The sequence below is a fragment of the Jatropha curcas genome, chromosome 2, assembly GCF_041381405.1.
Source record: "Jatropha curcas cultivar XTBG-Jc1 chromosome 2, XTBG_Jcur_1.0, whole genome shotgun sequence".
In the NCBI taxonomy this organism is placed as follows: Eukaryota; Viridiplantae; Streptophyta; class Magnoliopsida; order Malpighiales; family Euphorbiaceae; genus Jatropha; species Jatropha curcas.
In genome coordinates, this window is record NC_143152.1 from 25,386,347 (window position 1) to 25,402,487 (window position 16,141).

At 33.1% G+C, this 16,141-nt stretch overlaps 5 protein-coding genes across 6 annotated transcripts; 2 read left to right on the forward strand and 3 right to left on the reverse strand.

The window, feature by feature from the left end:
* Nucleotides 1-7: 7 nt before the first annotated feature.
* LOC105636324 (uncharacterized) lies at nt 8-878 on the reverse strand. Its single transcript, XM_012219583.4, has 2 exons — nt 522-878; nt 8-373 (listed from the first exon to the last, which is right to left on the reverse strand). The coding sequence occupies exons 1-2, from the start codon at nt 788-790 to the stop codon at nt 235-237; spliced, it is 408 nt and encodes a 135-aa protein (XP_012074973.1). The 5' UTR covers nt 791-878; the 3' UTR covers nt 8-234.
* An 828-nt stretch (nt 879-1,706) lies between these two features.
* On the forward strand, nt 1,707-4,198 carry FES1C (Fes1C). The gene is made up of 6 exons (XM_012219585.4): nt 1,707-1,991; nt 2,148-2,290; nt 2,381-2,431; nt 2,717-2,938; nt 3,135-3,237; nt 3,477-4,198. Exons 1-6 carry the CDS (start codon nt 1,906-1,908, stop codon nt 4,060-4,062), a joined length of 1,191 nt encoding a protein of 396 aa, XP_012074975.1. The 5' UTR covers nt 1,707-1,905; the 3' UTR covers nt 4,063-4,198.
* A 209-nt stretch (nt 4,199-4,407) lies between these two features.
* On the reverse strand, nt 4,408-5,647 carry LOC105636326 (Pathogenesis-related thaumatin superfamily protein). Its single transcript, XM_012219586.4, has 2 exons — nt 5,345-5,647; nt 4,408-5,243 (listed from the first exon to the last, which is right to left on the reverse strand). Exons 1-2 carry the CDS (start codon nt 5,388-5,390, stop codon nt 4,567-4,569), a joined length of 723 nt encoding a protein of 240 aa, XP_012074976.1. The 5' UTR covers nt 5,391-5,647; the 3' UTR covers nt 4,408-4,566.
* A 4,107-nt stretch (nt 5,648-9,754) lies between these two features.
* Nucleotides 9,755-13,386, forward strand: NDP1 (Tetratricopeptide repeat (TPR)-like superfamily protein). Of its 2 annotated transcripts, none has more exons than XM_012219588.4 (12): nt 9,755-10,188; nt 10,291-10,426; nt 10,551-10,624; nt 10,727-10,773; nt 10,860-11,010; nt 11,081-11,125; nt 11,198-11,402; nt 11,492-11,553; nt 11,657-11,757; nt 12,291-12,345; nt 12,421-12,474; nt 12,858-13,386. In XM_012219588.4, exons 1-12 carry the CDS (start codon nt 9,975-9,977, stop codon nt 13,034-13,036), a joined length of 1,323 nt encoding a protein of 440 aa, XP_012074978.1. In that variant the 5' UTR covers nt 9,755-9,974; the 3' UTR covers nt 13,037-13,386. The 2 variants fall into 2 exon arrangements, with proteins under 2 accessions (XP_012074978.1, XP_012074979.1); XM_012219589.4 differs by having other exon boundaries at nt 9,767-10,188; nt 10,294-10,426.
* A 136-nt stretch (nt 13,387-13,522) lies between these two features.
* Nucleotides 13,523-14,316, reverse strand: OHP (one helix protein). The gene is made up of 3 exons (XM_012219587.3): nt 14,045-14,316; nt 13,811-13,933; nt 13,523-13,726 (listed from the first exon to the last, which is right to left on the reverse strand). The coding sequence occupies exons 1-3, from the start codon at nt 14,207-14,209 to the stop codon at nt 13,658-13,660; spliced, it is 357 nt and encodes a 118-aa protein (XP_012074977.1). The 5' UTR covers nt 14,210-14,316; the 3' UTR covers nt 13,523-13,657.
* Nucleotides 14,317-16,141: the final 1,825 nt, after the last annotated feature.

The following is a 16,141-nucleotide window of genomic DNA, read 5'->3' on the forward strand; positions in this document are numbered from 1 at the left end:
ATCGAAATCAAACAATTACAAGAAGGGTGTATTCAGTACGGATATTAGCATGGTTCTTACAACATGATTGGTCGTATTACACAAATCTAAAACAACCAAATCAAAATTAACAGAAGCTTTTGATTAGAAATACAAAGATATGGGTGATAAAATTCCAATAATCACTTTTGAACTCTGGTATATAGATTCAATAAACAGGACCTGTCCATTTGAAAAGCCAGAATAACTTCGGGTTTATTTGTCAATTTGGTTAAGCTTGCCAAGACCATTGCAATTAGGACATACAATCTGAGCTTGATCTTTGCGAGCAGCATTCGCCCTCAAAGCCCCACCTGCCTTCCTGATGAAACCCGCTCCATCGCATTCAGGACACCTACCATCACCAATTCAACATAAATAGACACTATGAAGTTAAAATTAAATAGTATAATCAGAGTCTAATTTCTTGTTATGTTAATGGCTTTTTGATTCTTTGTGTGGTAATGCAGAGCAACTACAAAAATGAGAGGAAGAACAATTACAGGTCCTTGCGAAAGAAAAGGATGGGGAAGGCAGTTCCAAGCAGGGCGACGGTGGCTGCGCCTGCAAATAGGTAGGTTATGCCGTCAGGTGATACATCTCCAACAGCTGCAACAACTGCAATTGATTTCCTCTTCTTGTTCTTTTGCATCAAGTTCCAGGAAACCAGTCTTGATTTTGAACCTTCTGGTTTTGGCCGGATAATACAAGACCCATTGCTCTTTCCAATATTTCCAGCAAAACAAGTCTGAAGAGGAACTGAGGCTGCCATCCTTGATGACTTAGCAAGTTACAGTTCAAGATCAATCAAATAGAATCAGATTTCCAGGAAAAATAAAGGTTTGGGCGGAAGATTTGATGTTATAGCTTGTATCCTCAATCATTTGGATATGGATAAGGCCACGTCATGCTCCAAGATTCATGTGTGCTTTAGTGGATAAGGGTGTGGTCCCAAAATTCCTCTGAGCCAGTGATGGGAAGACTCCCTTCAGTGGGAAACAATTTCAATTTTCTCTTTTTTTTTTTTTTTCAACTATATAAAAAATAATTTAATCAATTACAATTTATAATGTTTATCTAAAAAAATACAATTATAATTTTTTTTATAAAATTAAAATCATTTAATAATTTATAAGATAGTATACAACTTAATGAATTACAAGGTATTATGCATTGGCGCCCAATTATTCATCACAACACCAAGATTCTTTCATTTCATTTGGGATGAAAGAGCTACGGTAGAATACACTTAAATATCCCTTAAATCAAATATATATTTTGTTAGAATACACTTAAAAGTATTGTTATTTTGTTATACTATGAATTTTTAAATATGATATTATAAAATAAATAATATATATTAATTATTTTGAAACGAGATCATTTCATATAAAAAAGGAGTGAAGACTTTCGATGAACAGTCCAAAAATAATTGTATAATTAACTACTTAATTTTTTTTTTAAAAATGTATGAATAAATAAATTAATAAGTCTCACTTGAGTAAATAACATAAAATAATATTTTCCACTTAATTTTTTACGAAAAGTTCAATCAGTTGAAGCCTTGATGGTGCGGTCCAATTTAATGGGCCAAGCCGTATATATTGACCCAGTGAAAGGCCCGTAATGATGTTGTTGGGTCCGTCCCGTGTTCTTCTTCTTGTTTATAGTTTCCTCTAGGCTTTACGCAGTCTTCATTTCTACAATTGTTCTGGAATCCTGGAGAGGATTCCCGATTTTTCTTTCTGGTCTGCTATTTATATCTCTCTATCTTCTCATCACAAGCTTTCATCTTTATAGCACCACTTTTGTTAAATTATTGGTTTTCAAAAGAACTCAATCTTAAATAGTGTTCCTAGGTTTAGTACTCGTGCAGCAGCAGTTGTTATGGCGAAAGACGGACCCAACTGGGAAGGATTGCTTAAATGGAGTCTCGCTCACTCCGACGGGACTGGCTCAACTCGCAATCTCAGGTAATAATTTCTGTTTTTCATTAATATAGAACCTGAAGCTTTAAATTTAGTGCTTTATGTTAATGGGTATAAAGATTGTTTTTTTTTTTTCCAATTCAAATTTATTGGAATTTCTCTTGTTAATGGGTATTTAATCCAGTGCATTGTATGTATTAGTGAGGACGATCGAAGATGGTTTATGGAAGCTATGCAATCACAGAGTGTTGATGTGATTAAGAGAATGAAGGAGATAACTCTTGTCATGCAAGCACCAGAGCAAGTCTTGGAGGCTCAAGGAGTTACTCCTGCTGATATTGAAGGTATTTCTATATAAATCAATTTTGGCTTTTGAGTTAGTTGTACAGTTTGATCTTACGTTGCTTGTTATTTGGATCTGTACTTTCTGACAGATATGTTGGATGAACTACAAGAACATGTAGAGTCTATTGATATGGCTAATGGTAAGCCTTTTCAGTTCCCTCAAAGTTTCTTATATAGTTATATTTCTGTTTTTACTATTGCTGTTTTGTTGAGTTGTGATGACTGTGAAAGTTTAAAACTTAATGGTATTTTATGGAAGTTAGTAAGTAGATATTGTAGTGTAGAAATAAGATATCTTTGTGCTTATGAAGAGTTTATTTCTTATCTACTTGTAAGTTGTAACTGAATCTGCTTTCACTTCATAACACACTTCATAACAAGAGGAGATTTTCTTGGCCCTTTGGCTAATTGTGGTTGTGTGACAGATCTTCATTCAATTGGTGGTTTGGTTCCTCTCCTTGGTTATCTGAAGAATTCCCATGCCAACATTCGAGCAAAAGCTGCTGAGGTTGTAACCACCATTGTCCAGAATAATCCCCGGAGCCAGCAATTGGTTATGGAAGCAAATGGCTTCGAGCCTCTTCTTTCTAATTTCACATCAGATCCAGACATGGCTGTTCGAACCAAAGCACTTGGTGCAATATCCTGTAAGTTATGCCTGTTTCCTTTTTTTTTTTTGTGTGTGTGTGTGTGTGTGTGTGTGTGTGTTTGTATGTTGATTGAGGTTGTTATCAATATTTAAGAGCTCGCATTCTGCTTGGAAATTAGTTTTGTGCACCCTGCATCCATGATTTTGAAATTTTTAAAGATACTTATGTGAGATATATTGTTTGTGATTCTCAGCTTTAATTCGTCACAACAAGCCAGGTATTGCTGCATTTCGTCTGGCGAATGGTTATGCAGGCTTGAGAGATGCTTTGGGTTCTGAAAATGTGAGATTCCAAAGGTATTCCTATTATCTTTTTGTTTGGTGATAATTGTATGGTTGTAAATTGTAATTATTATTATTGAGTGAAGAATTTAGAAAAAAAAAAAAAAAAAATCAATGGTTTGATCAAAGATGCTTTTGAATTAAAAGATATGAAGGCCTAATCGTTACTAATGATCTGGTTGATGTACTATCTTTAAGTGGATTGGTAGTTGAATCAAATTTGTAATAAAGTTAAAACTATTTTTTTTTTTCAGGAAAGCTCTCAACTTGATCCATTACCTACTACATGAGAATAGTTCAGATTGCAGCATAGTAAATGAGCTAGGATTCCCACGGATGATGTTGCACCTTGCATCAAGTGAAGATGCTGAGGTGCGAGAGGCTGCCCTTAGGGGCCTCCTTGAGATTGCTCGAGATGAGGCAGGTGGGAATGGTGGTAGATTTGGTGAAGAGGATGAGAAATTGAAGCAACTGCTAGAAGAACGGATTAAGGGTATCAGCTTGATGTCAGCTGAGGATCTTGGGGCAGCCAGAGAGGAGAGGCACCTTGTAGACTCTCTCTGGAATGCCTGCTATAATGAACCATCATCTCTACGTGAGAAGGGACTGCTTGTTCTACCCGGAGAAGATTCCTTACCACCTGATGTTGCCAGCAAGCATTTTGAACCTCCTCTTCGAGCTTGGGCTGCAAATCCGGATTCTAATAAAAATTCCAGTTCTGCTGAAAAGAAACAAACTCCTTTGTTATTGGGGTTGGGTCCTCCACCGGAGGCTGCAAATGCCCAAGGGACTTCAAATGCTAAAGTTAATATTGATGAGCAAAATACTACCTCCGGATGAATTGCTAATGTAGCTCTGGCGATCCTCTGCCTGTATTTTGTACTGTATATCTTAGATTTTGTAGTGGCTTTTTGCGTGTTTGAAATTCATTTTTTGATATTGCAGTTATATTTGTTGGGTTTTTGATTGAGTTTTAGCAATTCTCACTAATTTCTACTTCACATTCGTGGCTTTATTTGTTTCTGTTTTGCGTGGGACACTTTTTGGGTTTATGGAGGAGCATTGAAGGAGTTGATTGTTCATGTTATATGGTCAACTTCCTTTGGTTAGAAGGAAAATTAAAAATGATTAAAAATTTTCTTAAGCATAATTGAAACTCGGCTATTTCATAAAGGACCATCAGAGTAATAAGAAGCTACACTTTATGCATTTAAACCATCCTCCATTTGTCATCAACATCAAAATTCACAACTCAACAGTAAACTAAGGGATAAAAACACACAATATAACTTCATAGCTAATAACAGACACTCTTGTGCTATTCCCTTTAAGTACTACAACTCCTCATTTAGGAGGGCAAAAAGTAATAACATACCTTGATGCTCTGCACTTGTTAAGACTAGTAGAGTCATCAAAAGCATAACTATAAGCCCTAGGGCAGATAGCCTTGAAAAGATGAGCAAAAAGGGTAGGTTTACAAGTCTTTGGATTAGAATAATCTCCTGTGCAACAATACCTAGCTGATTGCATAGCCAAACAAGCACTTTTGCACCCAACAATTTTCCCATCTCTTTTTCTAACTTCCAGAGCAGAAGGACAACAAATATTCAAATCAACCTCACAGGAAGCAACTCCACATCCAATTCCACCTCCAACTGGTGCCATTGAAACTGGCAAATTAAACCCATCAACTAAACTCACATCATAAAAATGTAGCGGAGAAGAATATGACCCTAATGTCATCTCTACCATTGTTGCTGGTGGCGCTCCTCCAATGCCTTGGCAATGGAGTAAACCTGAACAATCTCCTGTATCACATGACCCTTTTCCATTTTTGTCAAAGTAACATCCTTGTCTACCCCATAACCGCCCTGACCATTTCTGGGGTAAATCCACCACTACTTCCTCACCGCTGCCGAGGTGGAAACCTCCGTCTTTTGGAGTTGGATGTCCAGCTCCTCCTAGCATTCCTGGCCATATACTTTCGTTGCAGTTGTTTACTATAATCAGTTGCTCTCCATCTGCAACCAAAAAAAAAAAAAAAAAAAAAATGTACATTCAAATAAGCAACAATGTTATACAAAATTAAAGTAATCAAGTTATAAGTAAGAAAGTTAAGTACTTGTAGAGGAGAAAGAGGCCAAAAGGAATATTAGAAGAGAGAACATATTTTCAGTTAATCTGTTGAAGTTTATGCAATCAATTCGGCTTGGAGATTTGGTTTTTGCTTTAATTTGTAGTAGAGAGAGGTGAGTGACTGTTAGGAGTGGGGAAGTACGTGAGGGAGAGGTTCCAAATATAGCGCCACTAAAGGAGGAGGGAACCGATAAACTTGTTAAGTGAAAACCAGTTAGTGCTTTTCTTTTTCTCTTCTCTTTTTACTTTTCACTTTCATGAGAGTATATGTGCATTGCTTCGAATTGGGGTCTCTTTTCTCCATCACCGTTACTCATTTTCATTTTATATCAAAAGGAAAAGAAAGAACTAGAGAACCAACTATGTTTAACTTCCTGGCGATCTATTCTACATATTGGACTGCAAACTTGATTTGGATAAAAAGTTGAGGATTTCAAATCAAAACCTATTTGAAATGTATCCATACTTGTATCATGTAAGATTTAACAGTAAAAGGAAATGTTTTTATTAAGAAAGTAGATTATTTCTAAATGATAATTGATCTACTAAGATACGTATAGCATATCTTTCACATGACATCCTTAAACGAGATCAAAGTAAAGTAATCATGTGATTTGGGAATAAAACCATGATCAAGTTTTTGCTTTTTTTGTTTTCCTTTTGTCTCTGTTCTTCTTTTAATTATGTATTAATCAAGTTGCAGCTGTAGTGATAATAGCAAAAGGAAACACAAAATAGTGATGGGTTTTTTTGGCTTTTGCATGAATTACATATATATAAACCTTCATGATTATTAAAGAAAAAGGCCATCTAAATCTGGAGAATATAATCATGACTCTTGCTTTGTTCTTCTTCTCGCATAAGCTCTTTTCTTTTATTTTTTTATTTTTTTCGCATAGATTGGAATGCACCTTTAGGATATGTTTATGTTTCTTGAGTTTTTGCTTTTTCTGCGTATATGGAGTACTCCCTCGCGCCTTGTATATAGAAAAAGTTTTCACTTTGATTTCTCTTTTTATATAATTTTTTTTTCTAATTTAGAAACTTTAGGAATCATGTTAATATAAAAAATTTAATTTACCATTATTTTAATCCTTTTTGAAGCTTTTAATATAGAAAATTCTCAAGTGATAGACAAAGGTATATATAAGCATTTAATGTGAATAAATTTTGAAGAATGAATTTTTTACTTCAATTTTTTTTGAAAAAAAATATGCTCGTATAGGTAATATGAACAATAATTAAAATGGAGTTTGAATAAAAAAAGCTACAAAATTTTTAAGTTGACAATATTAAAAGGAATTCTTATGGACTTCATCGAATATTAAAAAAATTAAACAATATTTTCAATAATCGAAGACAGTTGGAAAGTTATAAATTCTAGATACCCTCAACTTTACAACACGTAACATTTTCACCCTAAAATAAACTTAATCTTTCGTACACTCTAATTTTAAACTTGTGTTATAATTGCATTAAATTCAGTCAAAATTAATATTAAAATATAATAACCGGTGGGATCCATAAAAGTTAGCTAACCCAACTTTGGTTAGCATCTTCTAAACGACAACGTTTTATCAAATCTGCCTCTCTCTCGCTACTCTCCTTCAACAGCGCCACCGTCGTCACCACCTGCTTTTAGCTCTTTTCGTCCCTTCATGTCTTAATGCTTTGTTTTACCATAGATAATTAGAAAAAGTTTGAAATAAATGAATTCCATGATGTTTTATGAAATTCATTTGAAAATCTAAAATTTTGTGTTTAGAACGAAAAAAAATATAAATTTGAATTTTACGAATTGAATTATATAGAATTAAATATATATAGCTCAAATTCTATTAAAATTGATGAAATTTATAAATAAATTTCACAAAATTGAACCATTAAAATATTTATTGATAAAATTATCCTTTACTGCGAACTCAATTATTTTTACTTCTTTTTTTTAGAAAATTCCACACTAGTAACAACCGATAGTTCTTTTTTTTTTTCCAAATCTAGCATATTGCTATGAAACGTTAGTTATAGTTTCTTTTGAAATCTAGTAATAATCTCATCGTAATAATGTTACTTGTTATTATAAAAACTGAGCAGCAAACAATTATTTTTCAAATGCAATTAAAAATAATAGTAATATTCTTAATATTATTTTAGTTTTGAAATTAATTATTTAAATCAGTAAAATATTTATATCAATTAAAAATAATTATTATGATGAATATTATTGCTTATATAATTAATTAATTAGTGTGGGAGTGTATTTATTATATGAAATTCATTATTTATATTTTAATAAAAATGACAAATTATTGTATTGTATATAATAAATATAATTGTTGTTTGTTATTTATTTTTCTTAAATTATTACGTCAAGGGTATCGTAAAAAATAAAGACAAAATGAATTTTTATTTAAAAATTTATTCTAAATATAATTTTATAGAATTCAATTGAATTTCTTATTTTAAATTTAAAAATTTCATTATTTTAAATTTTCATTATTGAATTCCTTATTTTTGTTAATGGATATATATATATAGTTGCTGCACTTTGTTACTTCTCTTATTGCTTGATGAATTATTAATGAATTTAATTTATTTTGAAAGAACTTGATATTACTATTTTTTCTGCTAATATTATTGCTATATATAAAATAAAAGTGGTCTTTTTTTTTTCTTCTTATTATATATCCTTGTAATTATATTTTTTCTAGATTTTTAGTATTTTTTTAAAGAGTATGAAATTGTTATTATACACGATTATGATTATACATTGAATTCAAATGAGTTTTTGATTTTGAATATATTTTAATCTATTAATGAAAATAAAATTTAAACATTTGCTAGGAATTAAAATATGGAATTTTAAAATTTAATTAAGCATGAATTAATTAATTAGAATGAAATATGAATTTGTTTATATTAGTATTTTTATTAAATTATTATGTCAAGACTATTTAGTGGAATTCAATTGAATTTCTTATTTTAAATTGTAGCAAATCAAATATCATAAATTCATTTACAAATGAATTTTATAATCACGATTCATTTGTTCCAAACGTTGTGCTAATCATCAATTTAATGGTTCCATGAAGACTTACTGTATTTCTTGCATTCTTTTCAAGCAATTTGACTCTTCCTTCTTCTGTATTTTGTTAAAAACTTGCAGGATTATATCCCGGATATATCACATTCTTTGTCCAGTCAGCATTAATGATTGCTGGTTCAGGAGGTATTGACAAGGATTTCAAGATCTATTTTATTTTGTATTGATGATTTAACTCTATTGCAAATTATGAGAGCTGGCTTACTTATTTTCCCCTTGACTTGAGCAGTTATATACAGATGGCAACAAGTTGTACCTCCGAATAAGGGTCTAGTCAAGAACGTGCTAGTGTTCATGAATTTTGCTAACACAGTTCTGGTTCTAAACTACTCCTGTGTTGGTTTCATGGTTAGCTCTCTCTCTCTCTCTCTCTCCCCTCACTCAAATCAACTGTTTCAGAAGAAGATGGATATATCATTTTCTTCAGCTTTCTAATACTTCCTTTCTTCTATAAACAGGTATTAAGCTTGCATGAAACAACTGCTGCATATGTCAGTGTGTAGTAAATTGGCACCATTTTGCTTATAGTATTGATCCTCCTCAACTGCATAATTAAACCAGCAAGATCTGCCATGTCTAAAGCTCGAAAGGAACAGTGAGGCAGAAACTCATCGTTTGACATCGAATCAGAAGATTAGCAAATGACGAGCACTTGCCTCAGCTGTTAATTTGTGAGGAAGGGAACCAGCTGCTGGTGCAGGTGATGATGGCGGTGGCGGTGTTGAAGGAGAATAGCGAGAGAAGGAGGCGAGAGAGATGGCAGATTTGACAATCGTTCCGAAGATGCTAACCAAAGTTGGATTAGCTAACATTCTGGGGGTCCCATCGTTTATTATATTTTATGTTAATTTTGAGTGAATATGTGATGAGGATACAATTATAACACAAATTTAAAATTAAAATGTTTGGAGTTTAAATTTATTTTAGGATGCAATTATTATAAGTAGTAAAGTTTAGCATATGAGAACAGTTTAAATCTTTTTATAATATAAGAATAAAAGAGTTGGGCGAGCCTTATCTAAACGATTCCGAAATAATTAATTTAAGTTTTTTTATAATAAAAAAATAAAAGAGTCGAACGACCCTTACCTAAACGACTCCAAAATAATTTGTATAAATAGTAAGTAAAATCTAATAAAGTTTGTAACACATCATGGACCTCAAAATAATTTTCTCTTTTACTTATGGAGCAGGGACCGGATGGAAATTTTGTTAACCGGCAGTTTCGGGGCTAGACGGGGCAAAGACGTGAATTGTCGCAAGGAGTAGAGGTAGGAATAACCCGCTCCGAACCGCCCCATTGCCATTCGTAGGACAAAACTAAATTTCAATTTAAATAAACAAAACGACTTATCGCGCTAAGCAGCAAGTTACGTAATCATTCTCACCCATTTGTACTGGTTCCGAACTTCCCATAGACTCTAGTATTCAAGTGAAGCACTAAACCCTCCCTATTTCGATTAGGGTTTTAAAAATTTCTAATCGAAGCTTGAGGAACAAGAAGGAAATAACGATGATTTACTCCGCAGTTAAGTTATCAAGAAAAGCAACAAACTTTGCTCGAACTGCCTGGTTAGGATCCCTGTCCAATAAACCATTCCTCTTTACTCCTTCATCAACATCCCCGTTGAGATTGTTTCATGAAAAAATCAATGGTCCAAATGCAAGCCCAGTTGCTCTTCAGATGATCGACTACGCTCTCTCTCTTGCCAAATCTCAAAAATCAGGTTTTTTGGGTTTATTTCTTAATTTTTTTTTTTAATTGGCATATCATTTTATAATTCCTTCTGATTTTGTTTAATTTCCTTTTCTGGATGCAACTATATAAGTAGATGAATCGTATGGACAAGCTATGCTGGTATTGGAGCAGTGCCTTTCTTCTCAGTCAAGTGAAGGCAAAGATTTTGTGACCCAAAATTCAAAGGGGATGGTCCTACTAGCCATGTCTAACTTGTTATTTGAAAGGTTTTTCCTTTATGCCTCTTCTTTTTAGATTTTCTTTTTATGTATTTATTTATGTTATATTTTTGTTCATTTTCATTTTGGCACATCGGGAAAGTAATGTTGATCTTAAAATTATGTTATGTAGAGAAAATTACGATGAAGCAGTAGAGAAGCTGCAGCAAATTCAAGATTTAGACAACTCTTCTTTGGGTGTAAGAGGTGGTTAACTGTATAAAAAGTTCTTTCTTTTATAGTTAATTATGCTTTCGAATTCCAGTTATGAAAAGGATGTTAACTAGACTCTTATTTTCTTTTTTGTAGTTTCTGCCATGGAAGCTCTTGTGGGACTTAATTTAGAGTTGGGAAATGTAAGTTGCTTCAAGCATGCATTTTGCACATTTCAATTTGATATTTAGGATTTAAGATTTATCTGGAGATGGTTCTCCCTATATAGGATGATACTTCATCAGTGCTCGCAGATAAATGCTTAGAACTCTTAGGTAAAGATGAATATGAAAGTACAGTCGGAGACTTTGCAGTTGCAAATGCTCGTGCTAAAGCTGTTAAAGGACTAGTGGAGCTTGTCCGTGGCAATCTTGGATTAGGTATGTCTAATGCATTGCTAAATTTACTTTTTTATTTTGTAATTATTGATGTTTGCCTGATTCTGTGCAGCTGAACCATTATTCCAAGGATTTCAGGACAGTGAGGGTTGTGTTGGTGAGCATCTCTTTTTTCTTAAGACCTTATAGGGAACTCTTCTGTACCATATGCTGATGCTGTGATATATAGGAAATGGTGCTTTGTCCTATGGAGAGTTCTTGCATGCCAAACGAAACTTCTCATTGGCAAAGGACTTGTATCACAAAGTTATTAATGAAGTTGCTGAAAAAAAAGACTTCAATGGCATACATGCTTTAGCAGCTTGCAATATGGTTGCAGAAGAAGTTCTGCTGGCAGCTATCTGTGCCTTGGGCCAGCTTCAGGCACATATGGGGTAAGCTTAGAATTGTTTGACTTTTGTTTGTAATTAATGCTAAATTAGATCTTCTGATGCAATATCTATCATTTCAACATTTATTTCAGGAAATTTAGTGATGCAGAAGAGACATTGACAAAGGCATTGAATAAAGCAGAAGAACTTTTTGGTGTGTTAATTTTAATTTTGTCTTTTTAATTTCAAATAATCCGGGAAACCTTGGATCAAATTCATATGTCTACATGTCCTTTACTGTTGTTGATATCCTGTAGGCTCTCGTCACCCCAAGGTTGGTGTGGTTTTAACCTGCTTGGCTCTCATGTTTCGGCATAAAGCAGCACAAGAGCAATCAAGTTCTCTTTTAATACAGGAGGTCAGAACCCTTCACACAACCCATATAGATATTATAGTTATTTTGACAATGCTAAGATTTTAATACCTGTTGTTTACCTCGTTAACAGATTCTCATTTTTTGCTTGCTTTATTAAGTCTTATCCAATAAATCAATTTAGCTGATTTTGTTTATTGATTAGGTCTTTTACATCAATTATGAACTATAATTTGGATCTTAAGAACAAGTGTGGTAGAATAGGATGACTTTCTTAGATCTTAATTAGTTTGAATGGGGTTGTAAGGAACTACCTAATAGACATTGAAACTTTGGACAGATTACTATCAGATGGTTTTGCTCAGGAAGTACAGAAACCTTTCTTCTTCTTTTTTTTTTTTTTTTTTTGGATATAACTCCATCCCACACACCTCTTTTTCAATAGGATGTTCATTTGTTGGTTCAATTATCGATTGTGCTGTTATATAACTTTCAGTGCTGTGATTATGCTGTGGTGTTTATAGTTCACACAACAGTTTCAAAGTTTTACAATGTTTTTGGTATTGTATCACTTGCAGGGACTTTATAGGAGAGCAATAGATTTGCTGAAAGCTCCACCAATGGACTCTGACGGTGAGGAAAATTTTAATAGATCTTAACCTGCCTGTTCTAGCATTTTTATGACTTTTTACTTTTCTGATACCATAGGCAGTATGAGGATGGGAAGTTCAACTAGGAGGGACATTGTTGCCCTTGCAAAAGGTATGGTTTAGCGTTCAATCATTTTTATCATGTTTTTTGAAGTTAGTCTTGTATTGATATTTAAAAGTGAAACTATCTGCACTTGTACCCACTTTATCAGACCTTAGGATTCACTTCTTTCACCCCTTGAATGTGAGATGGCCTCTGACTGAATGTTCTCCACATTGATGACTGATGAATATCATTTCCCTGGAATCATTTTAAGCTGTTGCCTAGACGCAGATTTTGTGTTTCTAAATTGGTTAGCATGTTTAACTTCATGCATCAATGCAATTATGCCTCACTGTCTTTTCTAGAGGTGTAATTAGCCTCTGATGCTGCAAAATGTGTTATCTTCCAATTGTTATGGGTTAGTATGTTGAATCTTTTGGCTGATATAACAGGTGGGTACGCTGAAGCACTCTGTGTTCAACAGAACAGGAAGAGTGAAGGAGAAAAGATGAAAAGGTGGGCAGATGCAGCATGGAGGAACACTCGCATTTCACTAACTGAGGCACTGAAGTTCTCAGAATCCTCGGAGAAATTGCCTGTTATAGATGCTCGAATTGGCAGGGCAATATGACTTTTCTTTCTCTAAGGGCAGCAGCACTTCAGTGTCAATTTATTGTACAATATGCCGGGATTTGATCCAACAGGATGAGTAGAACTCTTGTTTGCAGGGCTCAAAAACTAATCAACAGATTGATTGCCAATTTGTTGTACGCAACGTGTCGAGAACTTGCACCAAAGGCATGGATGCGCCATCTCCGTCGAATTATGTAGCATTAGATATTTGTCTGAGAAATATGCATGGTCTTGTACACTATCCATCCTTTTTCTATATTTGCACAAATCTGTTGCAAATAATAAGTTATCCTGGCAAGAGGGTTGTAGATTTGCAATAAAATAAGTGACAACTCTTTTTTCTCTCTATCCATTTGTCTCCCCTTCACAACCAGTATAAGAGCCTTCAGCACTACCGAGGTTACACATTGCATAAATTATTTCTTAATATAGTATTCTAGTGTCCAAAGAAACTGTTGAATTTGATTGAACATTGAGTGGCAGATTATGGAAGAAGAAATAATATTGCAAGTAACTGTTGTTTACACATAAAATAGTGCAAAAGCTACATAACAGAAGCAGTTAAAAATCATGTCAAGGTCCTCCAGTTACAAAATACATGTATAAGCAAATTCAACCTTCAAAGAGGAAGATCAAGACCTTTACCGACTTCCACCCCTATCACTTGGAGTATTCCTTTATTCAATATCTGAAAAATCAAAATCCCATAATGAAACAAAAAAAAATCAAAATCCTTTCCACAAATAGCAAAACACAAAAATAATAAACTCACCAATTCTACAATGAAAGTTCCAATTAGACCAATCATACAAGCTCTAGAATTCCATATTTCAGCTGTTCTTGTAAATCCGAGAAATGGAGCTTTGAATTTTGGCTCCACTTTTGGCAATTCCACCTGAAAAACCAGATAAAATAAATAAATAAATAAATAAATTCCAGAACCCCACAAATCCTTTTAAATCCCAAAAATTTTAACCAGTGATAAAAGGAGATAGAAAGAACATACACCAGATGGAAGCCTTGCTGCCCGGACCCTGAAGTAGAGAGGTGATTTCTTGGGAATTTTGGTGAATTGATGGGTAGAATTTTTGAAAAGCAATAATTGCTGGTTTTGAGGATTAATAGTTGGAAGGAAAGATGATGATATGAAAGATGAAGCAGTTGCTGCCATTTTTGTGTTCTTTTTGGCCACTCCCTTTCTCTACTACCTCTATCTATAGCTATATCTCTTCAGTTTACATTATCTCTGCCCAACTGCGCGTGGTGATGCGTTCTACGCATCATGGTATTGGCCCACAATCGATTATGTGGAGGAGATAGCCTTTTATTTTTCTACTTTGCGGTGTTTGCATTTTTTTTTACTTAGCACTGGTATCTAGGCTCTCATCCGTTTTAATAGCTCATAGATATGATTAATCTCTACTCTATTAATATGGAGGCGAAGATTGATCCGGAAGAAGTTTGCATTGCGGATAAACAAACTCATGATTTATGCTATGGTAATCAATATGGTGTTTGCATTATACGAACAAATTAGTGCATGAGTTATTTTTGGGTAAAAAAAGAGTATGTTTTTAATTTTTGAGTATTAGAAATGAGAATTTAAACTTAAATTTATTGTCAGATAATATATGTACTTATTAAGACTATGTTTTGACGTGAAAAAAAAGTATATATTTTACTAATTGAGAATATTCATTATAATAGAGTAAATAAGAAAGTTATATTGCTTAGTGCTCACCTCGTCGAAAATTTTATTTTAGATATTTATCCCAAATGAAATTTTACCCTGTTTTTATGCATATAGTAATAATTGTTTTATCAAGAAAAAAAATATCATAACAAGGTTTAATATTTTCATGTTAACATGTGAAAATTCCTTTTTTTTTTTTTTTTTTGAAATTTAACATGTGAATTTTTTTTTAAAAATGTAAGTCATTAATAATATTATGAAGAATTACAAAGAAACATATAGATCAGAATATGGAACTTTACTAGCTAATATGATTCGCTGATCTTCTAATGAAATAAAGGAATTCATATTCTTTTGAATAATGAAATTAAAAATATAAAATATAATATTAGATCTTTCCGCTTGAAGTTGATTTTGACAAAAGATATAAATCTTCATAGCAGCAACTAGTACGTTAATTGATTTGGACTTTAAAATAATAACTTATCTGGATTTTCTATAACTGTATTGTTTTTCCAATAATTAGTAACATATGATGGATACAGATGAGTTTCTGCCGCTATGCGTTAATAGCATCAATAGAGGAACAGGCTGCACTACCATGCTCTATCTATCGAAAATCCACACCTGCAGATCAAGATCTAAAGTCTTTAACCAAATAAAATCAGATATTATTACTTTATTTAATAATAAAACCTCACAAAAAGGGACTATCCTCACAAAGAAGGGATAAGAAAAACTCCAAATATGGGGACAACCAACTATAACAAAAGAAAAAAGACAAATCCGTTGTAGAAAAAACAAATTTGAGTTTATTGAAGGAAAAGAAGATTAAAAGCAAAAAAAAGAAGAAAGAAAAAAGATAAAGGGGAAGAGATAGTAGAAAGTAGGAGGTAGGGGCTGTCATTGATAAATAACGGCAGATCTAAACTAAAACTAGGGTTTAACAGCGACAACCCTAAACTAAAACTGGGGTTTAACATGTGAAAATTCTAATCCTATTAATTTTTAACTTAAAAATAAATGGAAATCAAATGATTATGTTTACATAAGAACTAAGTTTATTTGACAGTTAATTGCATAACTTTACTATCTTAGGCTCCATTTGTTTCCGTAAAATAACTTACAGAAAAATATTTTCCACAATTTTTCATTGTTTAGAGGTGCTCAAGAAAATAAGTCAGTTGACAATATTTTTCTGGTCAAAGAAAAATTAAGTCATTTTTTAAGGAAAACAACCTCCCATTTTTGAGAGAGTAAAACATTTTTCGGACATCGACAAACTTTGAAAATCTATATTTTTTAACTTATTAATTATCATAGTTACTATCATCAGTCCCCATCTAAAACCAGCCACTGGCGGCCACTACCACCAGCCATCGGCGGCTTTCATAATTTATTTATTTTTTT